The following is a 21082-nucleotide window of genomic DNA, read 5'->3' on the forward strand; positions in this document are numbered from 1 at the left end:
TTTCAAGGTCGTGTACAGTTGTACTCATTCCCTTCCACCCTCACTTAACGCTGACCAAAATTTGAACTGGGCTCTATAAACATAAGAGGATGTTTAAGAGCCCAGTTCAAATTTATGAGTTCAAATTCAAAACGAACTATAGTACCTATATGGACCTCACCTTTTACCTCATTACTTGTACTTTTTAGGTAAGTACAAAAAGTGTGGACCGCATACTGAACTTCCTTCATAAATAGTTCATTGGCATTTGAATAAAAGTTGTTTTGTTGCGATTTATTACCATCATCACGAACTATCGTCAATGCGATTGATTGAGAGTGTGCGAAATGCCAACGCCATGACATGACGTTGAGAATGCGTTGAGATATGACATGACAGTTGGTTGGTTGACATTTCATTTAATTAGATAAAAGCAAACAGAAGAACAGCAACGGTTCCCGCTTCTCAATATTTAAAGATTATTTAGTTATTTTCATGTTTATTTCTGGAGTGTGTATTTAGATTTCATAATTTCTCGATGCATTCACCGCTTTCAAGATGTATATAAAATCTATAGTGTTGGACGGTTTCAAATCCTACGGCAACAGAGTTGAAATCACCGGCTTTGATCCAGAATTCAACGCTATCACGGGCCTCAACGGAACTGGGAAGTCTAACATCTTGGATTCAATTTGTTTTGTTTTGGGGATAACTAATTTGTCTAACGTGAGTTTCATAAAAGAAAGTTATTTGTGGATTATTTGTTATGAAGTTCTGCCGCCAAATCTCAGTGCTTTGTTTTAGGTGCGGGCAGGGAGTCTTCAGGAGTTGATATACAAGCATGGACAAGCTGGGATCACTAAGGCTACAGTCAGCATCACGTTTGACAACAAAGATAAGAGGCAGTGTCCAATCGGATATGAGAATCATGATGAGATTACTGTGACTCGTCAGGTGAACAAAACATTTATGTGTAATAATATTGCAGTAATCTCGGTATTATTTACAAAAAAAGAATTACACAGGTAGTTAACAGCAGCCAAAAGAAATTGAAATTCTTCAGTCTGCACATGTTTCTGCATTTTATTTGCAATTTCTATTGTTTTTGTCTTATTAAAAAATACACATTCATAAAATACCTTTCCTAATGGGTGGCTGCTTCACATCTGGCATAGCTTTGGTATTATTATTAATATACATACATACAGAAAAAGTAAGTACAGTCAGAGGATAAACCTAACCCCCATTAGTAACTTACTACCACAGGGTGTCTGGTTTTTTTTATTATTATAGCTTTAATTCCATTTTTGGTCCTCAAGGGTAAAAGCTTCCACAGGGCGTCTGGCTTATCTGCCCCCATTGTAAACATATACTGGAGGTAGATGTAATTGCAGTGTACTTGCAACCTCAAACGTTAATAATTTTAATTTAAGGTGGTGATGGGTGGCAAGAACAAGTACCTGATCAATGGCATCAATGTGCAGAACAAGCGTGTGAGTGACCTGTTCTGCTCGGTGCAGCTCAATGTCAACAACCCACACTTCCTCATCATGCAGGGGCGCATCACCAAGGTGCTCAACATGAAGCCACCTGAGGTGATTACCTTTCTCAGTATTTGGGCTTTAATGCCCTGAAGTTTGGGGTCAGTTTAAAAATAAAACTCACAATCTTAAATTTCGGCAAAAAATTTTCAACCATCCTCTTGCTACTCCTTGGAAATGCTGTTGTTGCCTATCTTTTCGCTCCCAAGGTTATTTATCCCTTATTCGCATGTAGTACATGTTAATTGTAGTAATGTTATTACGTTAAAAATAACAAACTACTTAGAAATGAAAGGAACAAGAATTATATACATATATTTACAAAAATGGCGGTCCCTGAAGTTAACTAAGTAGTAAGTTGTTGTTTGTGGATTGTTTCAGATATTATCAATGGTAGAGGAAGCAGCCGGTACCAGGATGTATGAAGCTAAGAAGCAAGCAGCTGAGAAGACCATTGAGAAGAAGGATGCTAAATTGAGGGAGCTCAATGATGTTAGTATGCCATTACTGTAACTTTAGACAGAATTTGCAAAAGACACCTGCAACTATAAAAATATTAAACTAGCCGCTTATAGTATATCCCTCAATACAACATGTTTCAATTGTACATGTGTAGATAATCAGGGAAGACATAGCCCCGAAGCTGCAGAAGCTGCAGGACGAGCGCTCGCAGTTCCAGGAGTACCAGAAGGTGGTCCGCGAGCTCGAGAACCTCACCCGGCTCTACATTGCTTACAAGTGAGTTGTGTACGATCACCTATTTGTATTATCCGACACTGCACTGGCCCTCATTATAGATAGATACAGAGAATCATGACCCACCACACGACCCAATGGAAGGGATATGTGGACACCCATCCTCTCCAAGGTCCGATGTTATTTTACCTCAGGCGAACTGTTGAGCTTTTACACAGTCCAAGTCCGCCCTCTATAGAGTATTGCTCTAATTTTTTAAATGGATAACAGCATGAAGCGCTGGAAGCTATAGACAGACTCCTAACACGACGTGATAACACGACGAAACAGCTCCAGAGCCTCGGTCATCGCCGATTAGTAGTTAGTCTGTATCTTCTACAGGCTGCTTTGGCGATTGTGTTTAGGAGTTGCATGGACTCATTAGCCCAGCACCGTTTCGCTACAGAACGACACGGCGCGGTCAAAGTATCCACCCCGACATCCTACGTCATTTGTCGTCTGATGTATGTATATTGGTAATCTTATGCAATAATTTGATATTCAGGTACGTATCAGCCGAAGAAAATGCAAAAGAAGCGGAGGCGAAGGTGATAGAGGTCCAGGACGATATTCAGAGCAAGAAGGATAAGATCGAGAATAACAAGAGAGAGGCCAGACATCTGGATGAACAAGTGGCTGAGCTCAATAGGAAGCTGGATGAGGTAGGCTTCTCATTGTTTAGTTTTGCAATTGTTTGAGCCAGTTCATTTTTACTTTAGATTTTAAACATGAGTAATAAATATTTTTTCCATTTTTTTCGTATATTATTATTTTTTGAGCTATTAAAGCCAATTTTTTAATTTGTTCATGCGTGTTCTCGGTTACATTCGGGGTTGTGAAGCTGTGAAGTGTTGATGTAAAAAATAAGCCTGAAAATTCAACTTATTTTTTTACATCGATGTGTTTTACGACCGGCGCCTCAACTCTTTCCGGGAATTCTATTATTGCCTACCAGTTGTCAAGGCTATGTGTATTTTAGTCGCCTCGTACGACACACACAGGAGGATTGGCTTATTCTTGAATGGGACAGGATGACGGGATCACGAGTTTGTTAAAGTTTTACCATCTATAATTGACATAACTAGTTTAGCATATAGCGTTCGGAAAGAGTTAGTCACATGTATTCCCGTGTCAGGAGAGCGGCAGCGTGCTGAAGGAGCTGGAGACAGAGCTGCTAGCGCTGGAGAGCGCGGAGGCTCGCAGCAGCGCAGCGCTGCGCGGCGCGCGCGAGGCTGTGACGTCACACGAGGCGCGCGCGCGGCTGCTGCGTCGTGCGCTGGCTGACGACGAGGCGGCCTTGGCTGCCAAGACCAAGCTTGTCGGTGAGGTCAGTACTCTACGAGCTACTTCTAAACTTGCCATTCGATTGATACAATTTTTATTGAATGTTAATTATTTTTCTTGTATATTTTTCTATTTTTGTTCCTACCTAACATGTTTTTTATTTTAATCAAATCATTTATTCAGAAATTCGACTGTTTTCGTCTTAAATTTTATAATTGATAGTAATTTCTCAGATAGTTAACACTACAGGCATTTTGAGACGACCGCTGCTGAAAAGAAATGCGGGAAGAAACTCATTTAAACAGCCTTAGTCCCTATCATGTCATTAGGACTTAGGGCTTATCATTGTTGTTAAAGCACAGTCAAAAACTATGCTATACAAAAAACATGTTATAATTGTGATCGAGTGTTCATAGAAAAAATATAATTATAAAACACTATTAACCGAATAAATTACAACGAGAACAAAGTGAGCAGTACCCCTGGCGTTGACGTGTTGTGGATGGTGTCGGACAGGTGTCGTCGGCGTTCGAGAGGCTGCGGTCGGCGAGCGAGCGCAGCGCGCAGGCGCTGGCGGCGGCGCAGGCGCAGTTCCTGGCCGTGAGCGAGGGCCGCGAGGGCGCCGCGCACTCGCTGCAGGACCAGCTCATGGGTGAGAGCCACGATTACTTGCACCATTTGTTTACCGAATAGATTTCACGGGTTAAGTTAGTTGTCTTTAAAAGTACATACTTAGTAAATAATTCTAAATAAAAAAATCTAATCAGCTTTATAATTTCTATACAGCCGCCAAAGCGGAAGCGTCAGAGGCCTCGACTCGAATCTCCCAAAGCCAAATGGAGAAGAAGCACGCGGAAGATAGACTGAAAACTCTAGAACGAGAGTTCAAATCCAGCAGCTCTCAGTTCCAGAAAGACCAGCAGAACATCGACCGACAGCAACGACAGGTTGACACTCTGCAGGTGAATACACACGATTGTCGCCGTTATATCGTTGGCTCCGAGGGTAGAAATCGTTTTTTAATTTTCAAATGTCATTTTCAAGAACAGAATTTACGATGTATTTATTTTTCCAGGCGGAACTGTCCCAAATGAAATTCAGTGAAGACCGAAACGGCCAACTGAAGCAATCAGTGCGGACGCTTCAGAGCACTGTGCGGCAACAACGCGACATTGTTGATGGATTGTCTGCGAAGTTGCAACGTTGTGATTTCAAGTATTCTGCGCCCCAACCTAACTTCGATCATTCAAGAGTCTCAGGTAAGAAGCACGGTGCGGCAACAACGCGACATTATTGACGGATTGTCTACGAGATTGCAATGTTGCGAGTTCGAATATTCTGCGCCGCAACCTAACTCGACCATTCTCGAGTTTCGGGTTTCGGCGTAACCCACGTTTCAGTTACTGAACTGAACTAAGTCAATAATCTAACTGAGTCAATATAGTCCGCTACTAGGAAACATATTTCGATTCCCAGAAATGAAATAAGTGTTTGTGTACAGGTACCGTGTGTAGACTGATCGACGTCCGCGACCCCGTGTACTGCACGGCGCTGGAGACTGCTGCTGGCGGGAAGGCAGGTTTTCAATAGCTATTATTTACTTTAGGCGACTACTGTTGCCGAACTATCGATACTTTAACAATCTATATGTCTGGCCGTGGTATCGTACCAGCCATACCGCTGAACCCATTTAGTTTTAGTATATAGTTCTTCTCTATGTGAACGAGAATTTAGTAATGAGTGGTCTTAGCTGTTTGGAAAATGTGCGTTCAGCTGTTTCGAAATCAGTTCTTTTCTAGTATATAAGATGATGATGCAGCAACTTCGGAGGGAGTTTCTTAAATGTTTAATGTAGTTTATTTTCTATCTAGCTATACAACGTAGTAGTAGACACGGACGTGACCAGCAAACTGCTGCTGCAGCGCGGCAACCTCCAGTCGCGGACTACCATCATCCCGCTCAACAAGATCAGCGGCCACGTCATCGACGCCGACACGCTGCGGCTAGCGCAAGAAGTCGGCGGTGGCCCGGAGAATGTGCAGCTCGCGCTTGACCTTATCTCCTACCCCCCACATGTCAGGTAGATAGGGTCGATGTTATAGATATTGTGAACTTTATGCTATTTAAAGTGTATACTTAAAGTCTGTTATATTTTGAAATATTTTTTTAGTAGAGGTTGTGGGGGCGCGAGGTGCGAGCAACTCGCGTGGTTGCCTTGTCGCTGTAGTTTCAAGTTACAATGTTTGTTGTCGGGTTGAATTATTTTGTAGGAGAATTTATGTAGCAACAGTGCTGGGGGTGCTTGGTCTTCGGCCTCGTCACGCACCTCGGCCTTGCGATAGAGTTCGGCCTAAGGCCTCGCGGTACTCGGGGGATGGGGGTGTCCTGCCGCCACCTATGCAACTTCGGAGAGGGTGGTGGGGTGTCGGTAATAATAAAAATAAATATATTAGGATAAATCACACAGATTGGGCTAGACCTAAAGTAAGTTCGAGACTTTTATGGGATACTAACTCAACGATACTATATTTTATAACAAATACACACATATTTTATAACTGACTGTCTCGAGCGTGATGTGTGTGTGTGTTGTGTGTAGAAGCGCGATGGAGTGGGTGTTCGGCGGCACGCTGGTGTGCCGCGACATGGACACGGCGCGGCGCGTGACGTTCCACCGCGCGGTGCGGCGGCGCGCCGTGACGCGGGACGGCGATCTCTGCGACCCCGCCGGCACGCTCGCCGGCGGCGCGAGGCTCAAGGTGCGCACGGATACAACCTCCCGACGCAGATGTCTATCTGTTCCATAGTCGCTCCCGAACGGGTGGACCGATTGTCGTTTAGTTTTTTTTTGTGTCATATAAATAATTTTGTCTCGAGTGTTCTTAGCCATGTTTCACGAAAATCGGTTCAGCCGTTCAAAAGTTTTAGCGAAATTAATATTTAAAGTCGGGGGTTTTTAATTTGTCTAACAAATAAACTTGTCTCGGCATAAAATATAAATCTGAAAAAGAAGATAATGACTTATTGTACTTACATTTTATGCAAGTAAATATATTTATTGATTGATTAATAAATTGACTGACTGACTGATTGATTGAATAATTTTACACTGTATTCTTCTAGTTTTATCAAGTTTTATCGAAAGTACGGACCGAATTGAGCACGGATATGATAAATTATGCACTGACGTCATGCACGGCGAGGCTTATTATTACTACATATAACATTTTAAATAAAAGCTGTTGATTGTCCTACAACATTAATAATTATGGTTTAACGTCCAGGGAGGCTCAGTACTTGTCCAGCTGCAACAACTGCGTGAGGCGGAACAACAGTTGTCGGCCGCCGAACAACAGTTGTCGCGCGACAGTGCCGAGCTGGCTGGCATGCAGCAAGCGGCCGAGAGATACACCGCCATGCAACACAAGTCAGTGTTGTTGAATATCACTTGTAGCTAGCTTTTGGGTAATAAAGTTAATTGACATAAATATAGTACCAGGTCTTTTATATTTTGTTCCGGATAGACAGGGTTGTGGGTTCAATTCCCAATCGAGTCCTGGTTTTGTCAACTTATTTCTTTATAAATACTTGTTAGTTATTTCATTCTTTATTCTAGATACGAGATGGTGAGCCACGAACTGGAAGTAATAAAGGCGCGGATCGCGACTACCTCGCACGCGCAGCTGCACAGCGAGATCGAGACCTTGAGGAAGCAAGTTCAGGACCTCACAGCCACCGTGGCTGCGGACCAGCTGGTGCAGAAGGAGACCGCCGCCAAGGCTAAGGAGTTGGAGCTCAAGGTCAAAGATATCAAGGGGCATAGAGAGAGGTGTGTATAGCTAGTGATGGGTATAGTTGGGTTTTCGCACACGAGTGTTGGGAATAGTCCAATTTATGTGTATAGCCGATTCGAACTTCCTCACGAGACTAAATGATTTAATTTTATAGAGAGTTCAAAAAAGCGGAAGAGGCCCTGAAGAATGCTAAGAAGGAGGCGGAACAACACAGCAATTCTTGGAAGCAACGCGAACAAGAGTTCGAGACGTTGCGTTTGGAAGTGGCCGAGCTGGAACAAGCGGTGGCCAGCAGCCGCGCAGCGCTGCAGCACACCGCCGACAGCGCTGCAGCGCTGCAGGAGACGCTGCAGCTGTGTGCGGGAGATCATGCTAACGCTGACGTGAGATTGCTTTTATTTATTTATTAGCGACTTTTTCAGTCGATATGCAAACAGGTCTTTTGTTCTTTGAATTACTTTCTTGTTCGCAATGGAATTTCGTTTTGGTGGCGTGTGGTCCCGCCCTAGTATAGAACCAACCCAAAGAGAGTTGCCGTCAGGCAGGCGGCCTGGGGTGGGGGTTGTAAAATTCACAGCTGCGAATGTAAGTGGGAGCATGCTAAGATGAGAATCGAATTTTATTTTTGTTATTTTGTTAATGAACAGAAAGCAGTGAAGGAAATGCAGTCGCGCATCAAGACGCAGAAGGCGGAGATCGCGGGCCGCAGCGGCGACATCGCGCGGCTGCTGAAGAAGAAGGAACAGCTCTCCAAGGGCAACGCGGACCTCGAGCTCAACATCAAGGAGCTGGACTACAAGATCAAGGAGCTGCAAACTGAGGCCGCTGATTGTGCGAAGAGGGTGAGTCGATTTCTATCTCATCTCACATTGGTTCTGAGCTGAAGAAGGAAACGGGACTACGCTCAAATGAGAGAGAGGGTAGAGGTAGCAGCGACACTAAACTGGAATACAATAGGAGAGAAGTCGTAACAAATTACAGTTAGTATTGTGAAATCTTCCCTAGCAAAAGTTCTTTTTCTAAATTTCGCGTAATTTTAAATTCTTACGTCCGCAGATAAAATCCCTAGAAACCGAGCATCCTTGGATATCTTCTGAGCGTCAATATTTCGGTTGCGCGGGCGGACTGTATGACTTCGAAACTCGGCAAGCTTCGGTCGCCGGCCAGAGGATCTCACAGCTCACGGAGCGGAGAGACAAGCTGGCGAGGGGACTCAACGCTCGAGCGCACACACTGCTGGGCAAGGAGGAGGAACAGGTCAGTGCTCAGCGGCTGTCCACTGAGATCTCACAGCTCACGGAGCGGGGAGACAAGCTGGGGACTCGAAGTTAACCACCATCAATCGTTGTTTGGCTGAACAGTAGTGTCATAGATTTAAACTGACAACTTGGCGCCGGTTAAATCGACTAAATCAAATTTTAAATTCGGCAACTGATAACAATTGAATGTTTAATGTGTATAGCATTTGTTACTTCATAATTGAATACTATATTTTATTAACCAGTACCAAGACGTGATGAGGAAGAAGAAGATAGTGGAAGCGGACCGCGCGAAGCTGGTGCAAGTGATGGCGGAGCTGGACGAGAAGAAGCGGCGGACGCTGGTGGCGGCGAGTGAGCAGGTCAACCGCGACTTCGGCTCCATCTTCAGTACGCTGCTGCCCGGGGCGCAGGCGCGGCTGGCGCCCCCGCCCGGCTGCTGTGTGCTGGACGGGCTGGAGGTGAGTGCCCACACTCTCATCTCCAGCACGCTGCTGCCCGGGGCGCAGGCGCGGCTGGCGCCCCCGCCCGGCTGCTGTGTGCTGGACGGGCTGGAGGTGAGTGCCCACACTCTCATCTCCAGCACGCTGCTGCCCGGGGCGCAGGCGCGGCTGGCGCCCCCGCCCGGCTGCTGTGTGCTGGACGGGCTGGAGGTGAGTGCCCACACTCTCATCTCCAGCACGCTGCTGCCCGGGGCGCAGGCGCGGCTGGCGCCCCCGCCCGGCTGCTGTGTGCTGGACGGGCTGGAGGTGAGTGCCCACACTCTCATCTCCAGCACGCTGCTGCCCGGGGCGCAGGCGCGGCTGGCGCCCCCGCCCGGCTGCTGTGTGCTGGACGGGCTGGAGGTGAGTGCCCACACTCTCATCTCCAGCACGCTGCTGCCCGGGGCGCAGGCGCGGCTGGCGCCCCCGCCCGGCTGCTGTGTGCTGGACGGGCTGGAGGTGAGTGCCCACACTCTCATCTCCAGCACGCTGCTGCCCGGGGCGCAGGCGCGGCTGGCGCCCCCGCCCGGCTGCTGTGTGCTGGACGGGCTGGAGGTGAGTGCCCACACTCTCATCTCCAGCACGCTGCTGCCCGGGGCGCAGGCGCGGCTGGCGCCCCCGCCCGGCTGCTGTGTGCTGGACGGGCTGGAGGTGAGTGCCCACACTCTCATCTCCAGCACGCTGCTGCCCGGGGCGCAGGCGCGGCTGGCGCCCCCGCCCGGCTGCTGTGTGCTGGACGGGCTGGAGGTGAGTGCCCACACTCTCATCTCCAGCACGCTGCTGCCCGGGGCGCAGGCGCGGCTGGCGCCCCCGCCCGGCTGCTGTGTGCTGGACGGGCTGGAGGTGAGTGCCCACACTCTCATCTCCAGCACGCTGCTGCCCGGGGCGCAGGCGCGGCTGGCGCCCCCGCCCGGCTGCTGTGTGCTGGACGGGCTGGAGGTGAGTGCCCACACTCTCATCTCCAGCACGCTGCTGCCCGGGGCGCAGGCGCGGCTGGCGCCCCCGCCCGGCTGCTGTGTGCTGGACGGGCTGGAGGTGAGTGCCCACACTCTCATCTCCAGCACGCTGCTGCCCGGGGCGCAGGCGCGGCTGGCGCCCCCGCCCGGCTGCTGTGTGCTGGACGGGCTGGAGGTGAGTGCCCACACTCTCATCTCCAGCACGCTGCTGCCCGGCTGTATCTACATATTTTTCATGTATACATATTTTTCGGTCTTCACTGCATAAATACAAAGAAGACTAATTCAAATTCAAAATTTTCAAATTCAAATTCAAAATTCTTTATTCAATTTAGGATGATATACATCAATTGACGTCAAAAATTACTTAAACTAGTAAATTATGCTAAGTAGTTCGTTGTACCGTGGTCATGGTTAAGTAATTCACAGTAAAGGATCACAGTTGAGGTCGATTTGAAATTTGTCAGGTGAAAGTGGGCTTCAACGACACATGGAAGGAGTCCCTGGGGGAGCTGTCGGGCGGCCAGCGCTCGCTGGTGGCGCTGTCGCTGGTGCTGGCCATGCTGCTGTTCAAGCCGGCGCCGCTCTACATCCTCGATGAGGTACCATCGATCTACATTTTAAATTTCTAATTTGTTATATTCTACCCTTGTACCAAATTTCATAACAATCGGTTCAGTAGATTTTGCGTAAAAGATTAACAAACATATGTACACATACATATATCCTCAAAAACTTTCGCATTTATAATATACCTATCGCGTCTAGTGTAAAGTAATCGCATACACACTAGTAAACTTAAACTGTTAACCAGTGTGCAGTATACTAGTTACAATAATGTTTATATTGGTTTATGCATGTCGCATGCTTTTCAAACTACATTTAACTAATGAGATGAATTAATCATCGATTCACCCGTCATGGTCCCAATTGCTCCGTGGTTAAGTAATCTCGATTAGGGGTGAGGGTTCGATTCTCGCTCAAGTCCTGAATTGTTTCATCTCAATATTTAAATTTAAATACATGTAATTTATTTAAATATCATATTAAATGGACAAATGTAATTGTAGGTAGACGCCGCGCTGGACCTCTCGCACACACAGAACATCGGGAACATGCTTAAAAACCACTTCAGGCATTCACAGGTGAGCTAGTTTTTGTGCGACAATCCGAACTCTTGTGTAGTTCCTGGTATAGTATTCTGTGCCTTCTTCAATACACTTTTGATACTTGAAGTTGATTATTAATTAGAGCCATCAAATGTTCAAAGGTATTATTTAAGTCCTATGTTAAAGATTTCCAGTTTTTGTGGAACTTTTCCAAAATTAAAATATTTAAAATATTAATGCAAAATAGTTTTCTATGTGAACACGTATGATTCAGAAGAACAAGGTTAAACGGATCGGTTTTCTTATTTATAAAATTTGTAGTATAGAAGTATAGATTTAGATAAACACACATTAATTGATTAAAATTTTTATTTTTCAGTTCATAATAGTGTCTCTAAAGGATGGGATGTTCAATAATGCGAACGTTTTATTCCGCACTAAGTTCGTTGACGGAATGTCGTCGGTCCAGCGCACTGTCAACTCGCACCGGTGATTGCCGAGCGATTCTAGTTCTTAAGGTGATGTTAATAAAGTACAATATTTTTTAACATTCACGTCTTTTAATCAGAACGTCATATCGTGCCTTGGCTGTTATGCGATTCTAATATGTGATACCACAGTTTAATGAGGTTCGTAAAGTCTCACGTCGGGAGCGTTAGTAATAGCAGTTTTACAATAATAAAAAAAGAAAAGTAGGTAATTACTGTAAATAGCTTAGTTTATGAAGGTGAATGTGTGGGAGAGGATGGTGTTACAAAGAGAAGGACTGTGTCAGGGAAGATACGAGTGGGGTGGAGGGCGTATTCTGGTGGATATTGACTCAACAAAATGAGATTTTTTGTCACCACTGGATTCCACGCTGGTTAGAAAGAAAGAAAGAAAACATTTATTTGCCAAAAACATGAGTACAAATAGTCAAAATGAATTAGACCTACACGTTTTACCGAATATAGGTATGCAAATATAAATAAATAAAGAGGAGCATGCTATCCACTACAAATCCAAAACAAAAAAAGAATTATAATGTACTTATACTAGCCCTAAATTCTATCCGAGTCTATCATTAAAGAAATCATTTAAAGTATAATAACATTTATCAGTTAATAAAGACTTGAGGTGCTTTTTAAATAGATTTAAATTTAAGCTTTTATATTGATTTGGAATTTTGTTGTAAATTTTCGGTGCCATACATACTATGCTATTACCGAGTAAAGCAGTTTTTGATGGATGGATGGTTATAATTTAAGTCAGTCATCGTGATCAAAAATTGATCGGATGTTTTCGATGGAATTCTGAGTCTACAGTATTAAAATGTACGCGCGCGTGTTTTAAGCAATTACTGATGAAACGTGAAAATTTTAAATTAGTTTTTATCACCATTTAAATAACGTTTCTAAGCTCATAATCGTAGGTTATAACGAAGAAAATATTTCAATAATTTACATGTAAATTAATGAAATATTTTATGGAGATGAGTGATGTCGGGTTTGGTGACGCGTCCGCCGGAGAGCGGCGGCGCGCGGGCCCCGCGCACTCGTCTCGCTACAAAGCCTCCATTCGTCAGCCCATACGCGTTCAGTGCGACTCTGGTGTATACGTCGATATGAAGTAGAGCTGTTCTCTTTGGTGCAGTGTTGCCCACGGAAGGAGTGGGGTAAGGATATGTTGTAAATCCCTCCCGGCATTTCCCGCGGTAGATGACTCTCCACACTGCAAAATAACATGTGCATATTTGTATTATTCGACTAATATCACAGTTGACGAGATTCGTTCAGACCACAGGTTCAGGCATATAGTTTGTCCAGGTAGATATTCAGACATAGTATCTTTCGACGGCCTTGCTAAAGACGAAATATTTTTATATATCGACGGTTGGACTTTTCAACTGTGGACAGTTGAAAAGTCCGCTCCGACCACGTGGTCCGACTTTTTCCCACCGATCGGAAATCCTTTTCGTCCTGTATATCCCCTGTGAATTAGTTTTACTTTACCTCTATGTTCTGATGAAAAACTTGATTATAAAGAATGAAAATGAATTCCATTATTTAATTATCAAGATTTTAAAAAGTTTGCTACAAACATGTGTTAGTAGTAACCCACTCGATGGGAAGACTGATGAGTAGAAGTGGGTAATTTGATGGCGATAAGTAGGTATACAACGCTCTGAGCCTTACATCCGCGGTCGTAACAATCATAGCTCCGCACGGCGCAGATGTTTTCAAAGGTCTTGTAGTAATGGGAAGTCCATTTGCTGTAGTCTATCCGGTTCGTCACTGCGCAGACCGTGCCGTATCTGTGGGCGAAGTGCGGGTTATCATTTCACTTCTCACCATCGAATCGATCCGAAATGAGACACTGTGAACCAGTCACATTGTGCCATTGTGACGCAACGGCAACCACACTGCAATGTCATTGGTTCGCTGCGTCTCACTTCGAGTCGATTCGATGGTCAGAAGTGAAATGCTAACCCGCACAAACCCCTCTGAAAGTGTAATTTGTTTTGTTACGTTGGTAGACAAACGGGAACACCTGAACACGTTACATAATTATTTAGGAGGCGGGTTACATATTTTTGTCATTGATGTACAGTACATGTTAAATAATACATCGTAATTTACATATCACTGGAACTCACATTCTTACATAAATATGTAAATAGATATGACAATTACATGAACTTTGTAAGTAGGGATAAATATGAAAACATTTGATTAAGATCAGCCTTACTGTTTATATATGTCGGAACACTTGTGGCCGCAGGTGCCATTGGCCAAACTAATGCTGGACCTGTTGAACACCCAGTCACCCCCTTTCCAGTAAGGCTCGTAGCCCCATCGGGGATTGTACTCGAGAGTCCTTTTCGGCCCTATCCGTTTTCCAGCTTTCGAAAAATAAGTCTTCAACTGAGATCTGGTAACAATGAAAATGTAATTATTTATTCACAAAACACAGAATATAGTGAAATCAGATGATAATAAGAATTGCAATAAAATATATTAACCTATTACAAACAAATGTCAATGAAGCAGGATCAATTGTATAGATAGGTACCTTATAAAATTAATTAAGCCAACATCGCCTACACCAACTACCGTTCTATAAGCGTCGAATGTTTCGAGCACACACCCACATTATGGTATAATGCCGGCTCCATACTATCGGCGAACAGTTCGCCAAATGTGGAGGTTATGACGAATTTGATGGTTTCTCCTTGCGTTAAAAAAAGTTCACGTACAAACTAAGCAATGTACGTTCATTTGCGTCGGCGTCGGTCTTAGTTCGCCGATAGTGTAAAGCCAGCATAAAACCTAAGAGTCATGCCTCATTTCTCAGTCTTGCTCCGTTGTGACGACACATAACCTTGTGGCTTCGTTGTTTTCTATACATTTTGCCAGTGACGTGCGTTGACATACGTCGAAACTCCATACAATTTCTACATTGTTCTGCGTTAATCCGTTGACAGACATGACAGCGCAACGGAGCAATGCAGCATGGCTCTTAATTGCAGTTATTTCCGGCTGGAGGTTGGACTATCCGCGTTCTGTTGTGTATTATGGTGTAATGTATGATATGATTGAGGCTAATAAAGACTATCTCTTCTCATTTACCTAAATTGAATATAATTGATATTATGAGAATAATTATTATTATGCCAGCTCCACAAAGTCGCCGAACTTGAACACATGCCGACGCCAATGCGTGTACTTTGCGTAGTTATCATGAATGCTTTTATTTACCCCAATGAAAAACTAGCAATGTATACCGAATCCGCCAAAGTTTGGCACTGTGCGACGATAGTGTGGAGCCGGCATTGCAGACTTTCAAAATCAGCGCCTGGCGTATTCAGGGTAAATCTGAAAGCCTCGTGAGGTGATTGAAATTGAAGTTAGAGATTTCGTAGAATTTGTCAAATGAGGAGACCATTTCACATGAAAGTCTTTTCATACTACTAAGAAGCAAACAAGCATACGGCCCACCTGATTGGAATTAGTTTTAGAAGTATTTGTAGCTGGCTCTAGTTCTATTAGTTTTACTTACTTTATAGGGATACTGCGGTTACTGGAAGTGTATAATCTGTGCTGCGGTGAAGAGGTTGTGATGTATCGAATGGTCTCAGTTTCGAATCTACTGATACCACATGAGATCGTATACCAATCTGAGTCATGTATAGTAGTTTTCATCGACCACCATTTGCTTCCGTTGAAGGAAAACATTGTGAGGAAACCAAATCAATAAAATATTGTGTGAAATGGAGAAGGCAATAGCAAACCACTCCATTAATAGTGCCAAGAAAGTTATTTTCTGTGTTTTTTTAATCCACGTAATTACCACGACCCTCAGCGATGAGGAATACGACTACCTATGAAGAGAGAGAGGTAAGGATACTGCACCAGGCGAGTTAACCTTTTTTATCCATCATGCACCTATGCCTCTAATGTTGAATAATATGTCATTAGTTACTTATTGTATCCGGACTGTCTTAAAGCAGCTTTCTCTTCTTCTTGCTTTGCCAAGAACTCTTTGTAGTGGTCAAAAGGATTCAATTGTCGTCGTACTCCGAATACTTGACCTAAGAACATAATTTCTGTTGAGTAAACAATTTCTTTCATCTAATTAACAGTTTTTACATTCGATTTGTAATAGTGGTTCACAATACTAGAGGTAGGTAGATCTTGGTAGTTACACACTCAAGTTTTACATGCAAAGATTGCATTTTTGTGTTCCGGTTTGAAAGGTGTAACTACAGGGTACCGTGAGCCCCTTGGTTCCAAAGACCGCAGACCGACAGCGTTCCAGAGTTCCATACGCTACGCTTATCATCAGGTAGGCCTTTTTGGTACTACTACCACTTTTTGGTACTTTTTGGTACACTACTTTTTGGTCTACCTGATGATAAGCGTAGCGTATGGAACGCCGTCGGTCTGGTATACAAAAACGTCAACCTAGTTTTCAATAATAATGGCTAAAGCACTAGAGAGAAATAACGAAAGGATAAATGTTTATTGACATAATCATTTTACATGGATCGCAAGTACTTTCATCAAGTAATTTTAGTTACCTACTACATCGCTAAATGATTGTACCAAAATGGTCTCCGCTCAGCATAATGTCATGGCGTGAACCACGACACTGATCTTCCGCGGACGCCAAAGGTATGTAAGGATAATAACAATTATATAAAACAAAACTTAAGATGTTTTTACTTCTAGGTACATCCAGGTAGTAAGTAAAAATATTTATAATGCTATTTTTCACTACTCACTATGTACATACACAGTACTCACATGATAAAATTAGAAAAAAGACGGACACCGTACACATTATTTAATTATTTTATTAAAGAAGATCATATTTTTATATCTACTTATTTGTTTACAAAAAGAACATATAGTTACTTAAATTACTTTAACGTGTTTACAGTTTTTGTGATTGAAACGTATACTCAATGTAATTATATAACAATGTATATTAATAATAATAAAAAAAGATTAAAGTCACATGTATTCCATGTGTTCATTAAGTGGACATTTCTTTATCAATAAATCAAACAAGCCGGTTCGTTGAAATATATAATTGAATTTGGAATTCACATGTGCGTACAGACATTTCATTCCACGAGATCCATTTTGCTTTTTGATTTAAAAACATATTATATTTTCATATAATTTTTATATGAAGATAAAAAGATCAACTCTTTCAGGCACCATTTACAGTTGTTTTTATATTGTAAGTTGTTTTTAATTTATCGGTAGGTAGGTAGGTAACTATCTTTCACAAATATTTATTATCATTTCCATTATCAGTTCACACATTTGTTCTAATAATTTAAGAACCCTGAAAAATACATGAGGAAGAATACTCCTCTCCATTCACAATATTCTCCGATATTAATGTGATGTTATGCCGTCTAAATACTCCCGGCGAACTCAGGTGTCTACGCGAATGGCGTACATGTTATGAAAGGTGTATTTATTGCAATGAATGACCACATCACGGGTCGGTCGTACGATGACCATTTCACGGGTGTAGATATGTTTACGTCATCACTGTCTTTATTTAAAAAGGTACTTATCATGAGTCAGTAATTTTGAAATCTAACTCCGTTTTTTCTTTTTTTTTGTTGTTTAATTCACGTTAGTCTATGTGTAGATTTGTTATGTTATGTTGTACTTATAGACTTTATATAGGTATTATACGTAAAATGTGTGTTGGCTTTGTTTTGTGAGTTATAATTAATCTGTAATACATTTATGCAATTTGAGGTTAATGTTGCTGGTTGTACAAGTATTCACATATTTATTTAAGTTAATCTCCTGTACAATTGTTTTTTGTCCTAAATAAATAAAAAATAATAATAAAAAAAATATGCAGCTCAGCTATCGGATATTTCAGATGCGGTACACAAAGCGATACTTGTACATACTCCTGTTGCAAGGTGAGTACATCTAGCTAGGTACTTGAAGTAGATATTTAGAATGTTCGGCATAGAGGTACGACGACGACTTTCGGAATTATGACATAAGTATAGAAGTATATAGATCAAATGCGTAATGAGGGTTTATCGTGTAGAATTGTGTCTGTTGGAACTGTGGCGCAAACGTGCATGCGTGCACGCATGCGCCACAATTCCAACAGACACAATTCCATACAATAAGAGGCGCAAGGCTACGGGTTACGCATTGGGTCTGCACCGTCCTTTGTTGTTGTGAATTTCAAAATGTCTCACGTTGGTCTTACATTTTGCAGTGGTGGAGATGTGCGGGTGAGTTAATTTATTTTATTGTTAGATTAGCTTTTACACGCGGTTTCGCCCGCGTCATTTTCCCATGGGAACAGTATTTTTTCAGAGATGAAAGGTACTACTTATATATACATATACATTTCTTGCAATATTTCACTAACGTCGGTTGAATATCAGCTTGAACATACAAACTGGCCCTTGGCCAGGAATTTGTCACTGCTTAAGTCCCTCGGAAATGTTGATATTTCTTGAATAAGCTCAGTCAGGACATGGGTGCTGTAACATCTTTCGGCGTAAATGGGGACGGTGCATCTCGGGTATATGCAATAGCAGTTCATATTATCTCCTCCTGTCTCTCTTTATGTGAATAACATAGAGCTAGGTCGTGCTACATTCGAGCTTCATGACATCGTCACATAGCCAACCTTTTCATGGCCAAATGAACTCAAAATTTACTCGTTGTCATTATTTTACAAAGATTAAATTATTCAGTTTTTTAGTGTAGCGAGTCAAAGGTGTTTACTTTGGTTAGGTGTTGACTAATACGGTCATAGTAGTCCCATGGCAGAGGCGAATCAGGAATAAAGAATTTGACTTTATAATGATTTCACAGACAAACAACAAAAGCATCAAAAGCACCAAAAACATCGAAAGCACCGAAAACACCGAAAATAACGACAACAACGACAACAAGAGACCCTCTGAAGCATACGATCAGCTACGATCCCAACCAGGGGTATGAGCCGTACTGGGCGGACGGCGAGTGGCACATTCGGGACCCGCAGGATTGGGCCACGACAGGCCTATCCCCGGTCACCACCACGAAGCCACCCTTGGTCTGCGGCGACGAGTGCCCCTACTTATTTACCAGGTATTTTCCGACTGCCTAAAAAATGGAGCGTTATAATAATCGCCGTCCGGTCAGAGACGAGTAGCAAGAGCAGAAGACACCCTTCTTATTTCAGATGGAATTGCACGTAATGGCATAATAACGGGGAAACAGGTCTCGAGCCAAGCCTCGTGATGGTGAAACCCGAATCGACACCCTTTTTGCATCGTTCTATTTTTTTGGGGGGGTCTTTTGGGAGGTGGTCCATTATCTAAGCTGGTGAGTTACCGTCTTCTTATTTTACTTGTGTTTATATATGACATTGGTCAGGCAGGTGACATAGTTTCTCGCATAGAACCGTTTACTATACATTAGCCCATTCACGGAATTGTGTGTCAGACGAGCCCATAATTGCATTGCAAGCAAGATCAAATCCAATAATTAGGGATATTATGCATATTTATTGTATATAAAATTAACATGAAAATATTCCAGAATAATGCATGTCTGTGCTAAGAAGCAGGATGAATACGTAATAGATTATACTGGGAATGATAACGACGAGTTCCATAAATGTTACTCCAGTTACTGCGGGTCAAAAGAGAATATGCTGATACCGAATATGAAGAAATATAGAACTTTTGAAACTTATTGCAAGTTCCTGGACTTCCAGTGTAGAGAGGACGCGACGTCTCGTGAGTGCTTACATCTATGTCCAATATTTACATACAACAGTACGCTTTTATCCCTTACGGGGTGGACAGAGCTGAGAGTTATACAACTCCACACATTTAGCTGTAAGAGTACGATTGGCTTGTTGGTGAAGAAATTGAGATTCAATAGTGATAGGTCAGTACTTCGGTAGCCAATGAGAAGAATCTCCAGTTTATAGCCCTTTCTCTTCATTGACTATTCTATGTTTTTTCCTTCGCGTAGCATATTTTTACAAGCTTTTAGTTTCACCCGTCCTGTCTGTCTGTCGTTCTGTCTGTAATCAAATCTTGCCGTTTTAATTTAGGTGAAATTAAAATTTTGCAAATTTTCGCTTGTCGTACAGCATGACGATGTGGCTATTATTATCTTATGCATGACCTCTGATGATGTACCTACCCAGGATTTTTTCTCGATGAGGGGAATCCATAACAAGGTTTACCGGCAGAGATATTACTTTTTGGTCACACGTTGGATGTAACATGTATACATTTATGTTTTTAAACATTCAAGACACTGCTCAATCTGAAAACTAACTGTAACACGCTGCTGATGACCATTAAGCTACAGAGTCCGTCAAATGTTTAATCAATAATGTTCTTATTCTTATTTCCAGAATATAGTTTGATGTACATCGGCAAGTGTGAAAAGGACTTTACGAAGATATTTAAACCTATGGCTCACTTCACGTTAGTCCAAAGTCGGTTGGATCACTACCTGCAGCATCTGGGCCAAACGGCGCCGCTTCGGTACTCCACGCATCAGACTTTCCCCACGACAGTATCCAGAGTCAATGGTTAATTCGACACAAAATAAAAGTGGCTGTGACATACGGACAGACCGACAGACATGACGAAACTATAAGGGCTCGGCACCATTGCTACATTGCGTCGACGTAGCGCGTTGCCGTTTCGTTGTTTTCCATAGGTTTTGGCATTGACGTTCGTCAAAAGGTCGAAACTCCGTGCAATTCTGCGTTGTTTGTCGACGGACGTCAAAACAACGGAGGACGACAGAGCAATGGGGCCGTAGCCTAACGGTCTCGTTTTTGTCATTCGGCTACGGACACGGAACATTTCCTTTGACCATAATTATAAAGCCGAGCGCGTGACTGTAAGGATCATGCAACTGATTTATTGGTAAAGATATCCAGAATAGAATAACATAACATTCTTGTCATGAATGACTTTATTTAAATCTAGCGTTGTAATAATTGTTTTATTGTTTAAATTAGTGTTGTGTCATTGTGTAATAATCTAACGGCAGGTACATCTATACGTAACATGTGTTACCTATCATTAGTAGTTTTTTAAAATATGTTTGACTGGACAACTTTTTTTGTGGGAGTGACCCAGAAATCGAGAAAAAACAGCTGTTCTAAACTAAATTAAATACCTCAAATGTATGGATGAACCGATTTTTTCGGTATTTCGGGGTTACTCTCATACTAGAAGTTGTTCAGTATCATGGACTGAATATGTAGACCAAAAGCCAAAAATGATCAAAAAGTCACCCGGTATGAGAAGTACTTTGTGGAAGGCATATTACGTCTTGGCGGGGGCACTCCCGTGCCCCCAGATAAAGCCCAAGCACGGTGCAGTGCAGTATCCTCATAAAAAATATTGTAAGTGTTTAACAGGCAGTTAGAAACTTGTTTCTTC

The 21082-nt window shown here is 42.8% G+C and overlaps 3 protein-coding genes across 4 annotated transcripts; 2 read left to right on the top strand and 1 right to left on the bottom strand.

Moving 5' to 3' along the window:
• The first annotated feature begins 392 nt into the window (after positions 1-392).
• On the top strand, positions 393-11689 carry SMC2 (Structural maintenance of chromosomes 2). The gene is made up of 22 exons (XM_053758129.2): positions 393-705; positions 784-933; positions 1413-1574; positions 1902-2012; positions 2137-2258; positions 2761-2917; positions 3391-3582; positions 4056-4191; positions 4326-4501; positions 4615-4798; positions 5041-5114; positions 5411-5619; positions 6139-6298; positions 6824-6966; positions 7156-7368; positions 7488-7716; positions 7981-8175; positions 8390-8590; positions 8838-9053; positions 10498-10632; positions 11101-11175; positions 11519-11689. The coding sequence occupies exons 1-22, from the start codon at positions 538-540 to the stop codon at positions 11630-11632; spliced, it is 3522 nt and encodes a 1173-aa protein (XP_053614104.1). The 5' UTR covers positions 393-537; the 3' UTR covers positions 11633-11689.
• A 140-nt stretch (positions 11690-11829) lies between these two features.
• On the bottom strand, positions 11830-16590 carry LOC128677361 (uncharacterized). Its single transcript, XM_053758134.2, has 5 exons — positions 16425-16590; positions 15601-15709; positions 13867-14049; positions 13314-13432; positions 11830-12849 (listed from the first exon to the last, which is right to left on the bottom strand). The coding sequence occupies exons 1-5, from the start codon at positions 16459-16461 to the stop codon at positions 12590-12592; spliced, it is 708 nt and encodes a 235-aa protein (XP_053614109.1). The 5' UTR covers positions 16462-16590; the 3' UTR covers positions 11830-12589.
• Positions 16591-16666: 76 nt separating this feature from the next.
• On the top strand, positions 16667-21045 carry LOC128677360 (uncharacterized). 2 transcript variants are annotated; one of them, XM_053758133.1, is made up of 6 exons: positions 16667-16732; positions 17533-17575; positions 17887-17902; positions 18495-18752; positions 19206-19405; positions 20038-21045. In XM_053758133.1, exons 2-6 carry the CDS (start codon positions 17533-17535, stop codon positions 20220-20222), a joined length of 702 nt encoding a protein of 233 aa, XP_053614108.1. In that variant the 5' UTR covers positions 16667-16732; the 3' UTR covers positions 20223-21045. The 2 variants fall into 2 exon arrangements, with proteins under 2 accessions (XP_053614108.1, XP_053614107.1); XM_053758132.1 differs by having other exon boundaries at positions 16688-16866.
• Positions 21046-21082: the final 37 nt, after the last annotated feature.

This window comes from Plodia interpunctella, chromosome 17 (genome assembly GCF_027563975.2).
Source record: "Plodia interpunctella isolate USDA-ARS_2022_Savannah chromosome 17, ilPloInte3.2, whole genome shotgun sequence".
Classification (NCBI taxonomy): Eukaryota; Metazoa; Arthropoda; class Insecta; order Lepidoptera; family Pyralidae; genus Plodia; species Plodia interpunctella.

What these genes read in the sequence shown, in the direction of transcription:
- SMC2 (XM_053758129.2), top strand. Translation starts at nt 538, where the DNA reads ATGTATATAAAATCTATAGTGTTGGACGGTTTCAAATCCTACGGCAAC. An exon ending in CGGCTCTACATTGCTTACAA is followed by an intron (nt 2,259 to 2,760) that starts GTGAGTTGTGTA and finishes TTTGATATTCAG; the next exon opens with GTACGTATCAGCCGAAGAAA. An exon ending in TACACCGCCATGCAACACAA is followed by an intron (nt 6,967 to 7,155) that starts GTCAGTGTTGTT and finishes TCTTTATTCTAG; the next exon opens with ATACGAGATGGTGAGCCACG.
- LOC128677360 (XM_053758132.1), top strand. Translation starts at nt 16,813, where the DNA reads ATGAAGATAAAAAGATCAACTCTTTCAGGCACCATTTACAGTTGTTTT. An exon ending in TTTACAGTTGTTTTTATATT is followed by an intron (nt 16,867 to 17,532) that starts GTAAGTTGTTTT and finishes CGGATATTTCAG; the next exon opens with ATGCGGTACACAAAGCGATA. An exon ending in TAGAGAGGACGCGACGTCTC is followed by an intron (nt 19,406 to 20,037) that starts GTGAGTGCTTAC and finishes TCTTATTTCCAG; the next exon opens with AATATAGTTTGATGTACATC.
- LOC128677361 (XM_053758134.2), bottom strand. Translation starts at nt 16,461, where the DNA reads ATGTGTACGGTGTCCGTCTTTTTTCTAATTTTATCAT. An exon ending in CTTTTTTCTAATTTTATCAT is followed by an intron (nt 15,710 to 16,424) that starts GTGAGTACTGTG and finishes TTATGTTCTTAG; the next exon opens with GTCAAGTATTCGGAGTACGA. An exon ending in AGACAGTCCGGATACAATAA is followed by an intron (nt 14,050 to 15,600) that starts GTAACTAATGAC and finishes CATTGTTACCAG; the next exon opens with ATCTCAGTTGAAGACTTATT.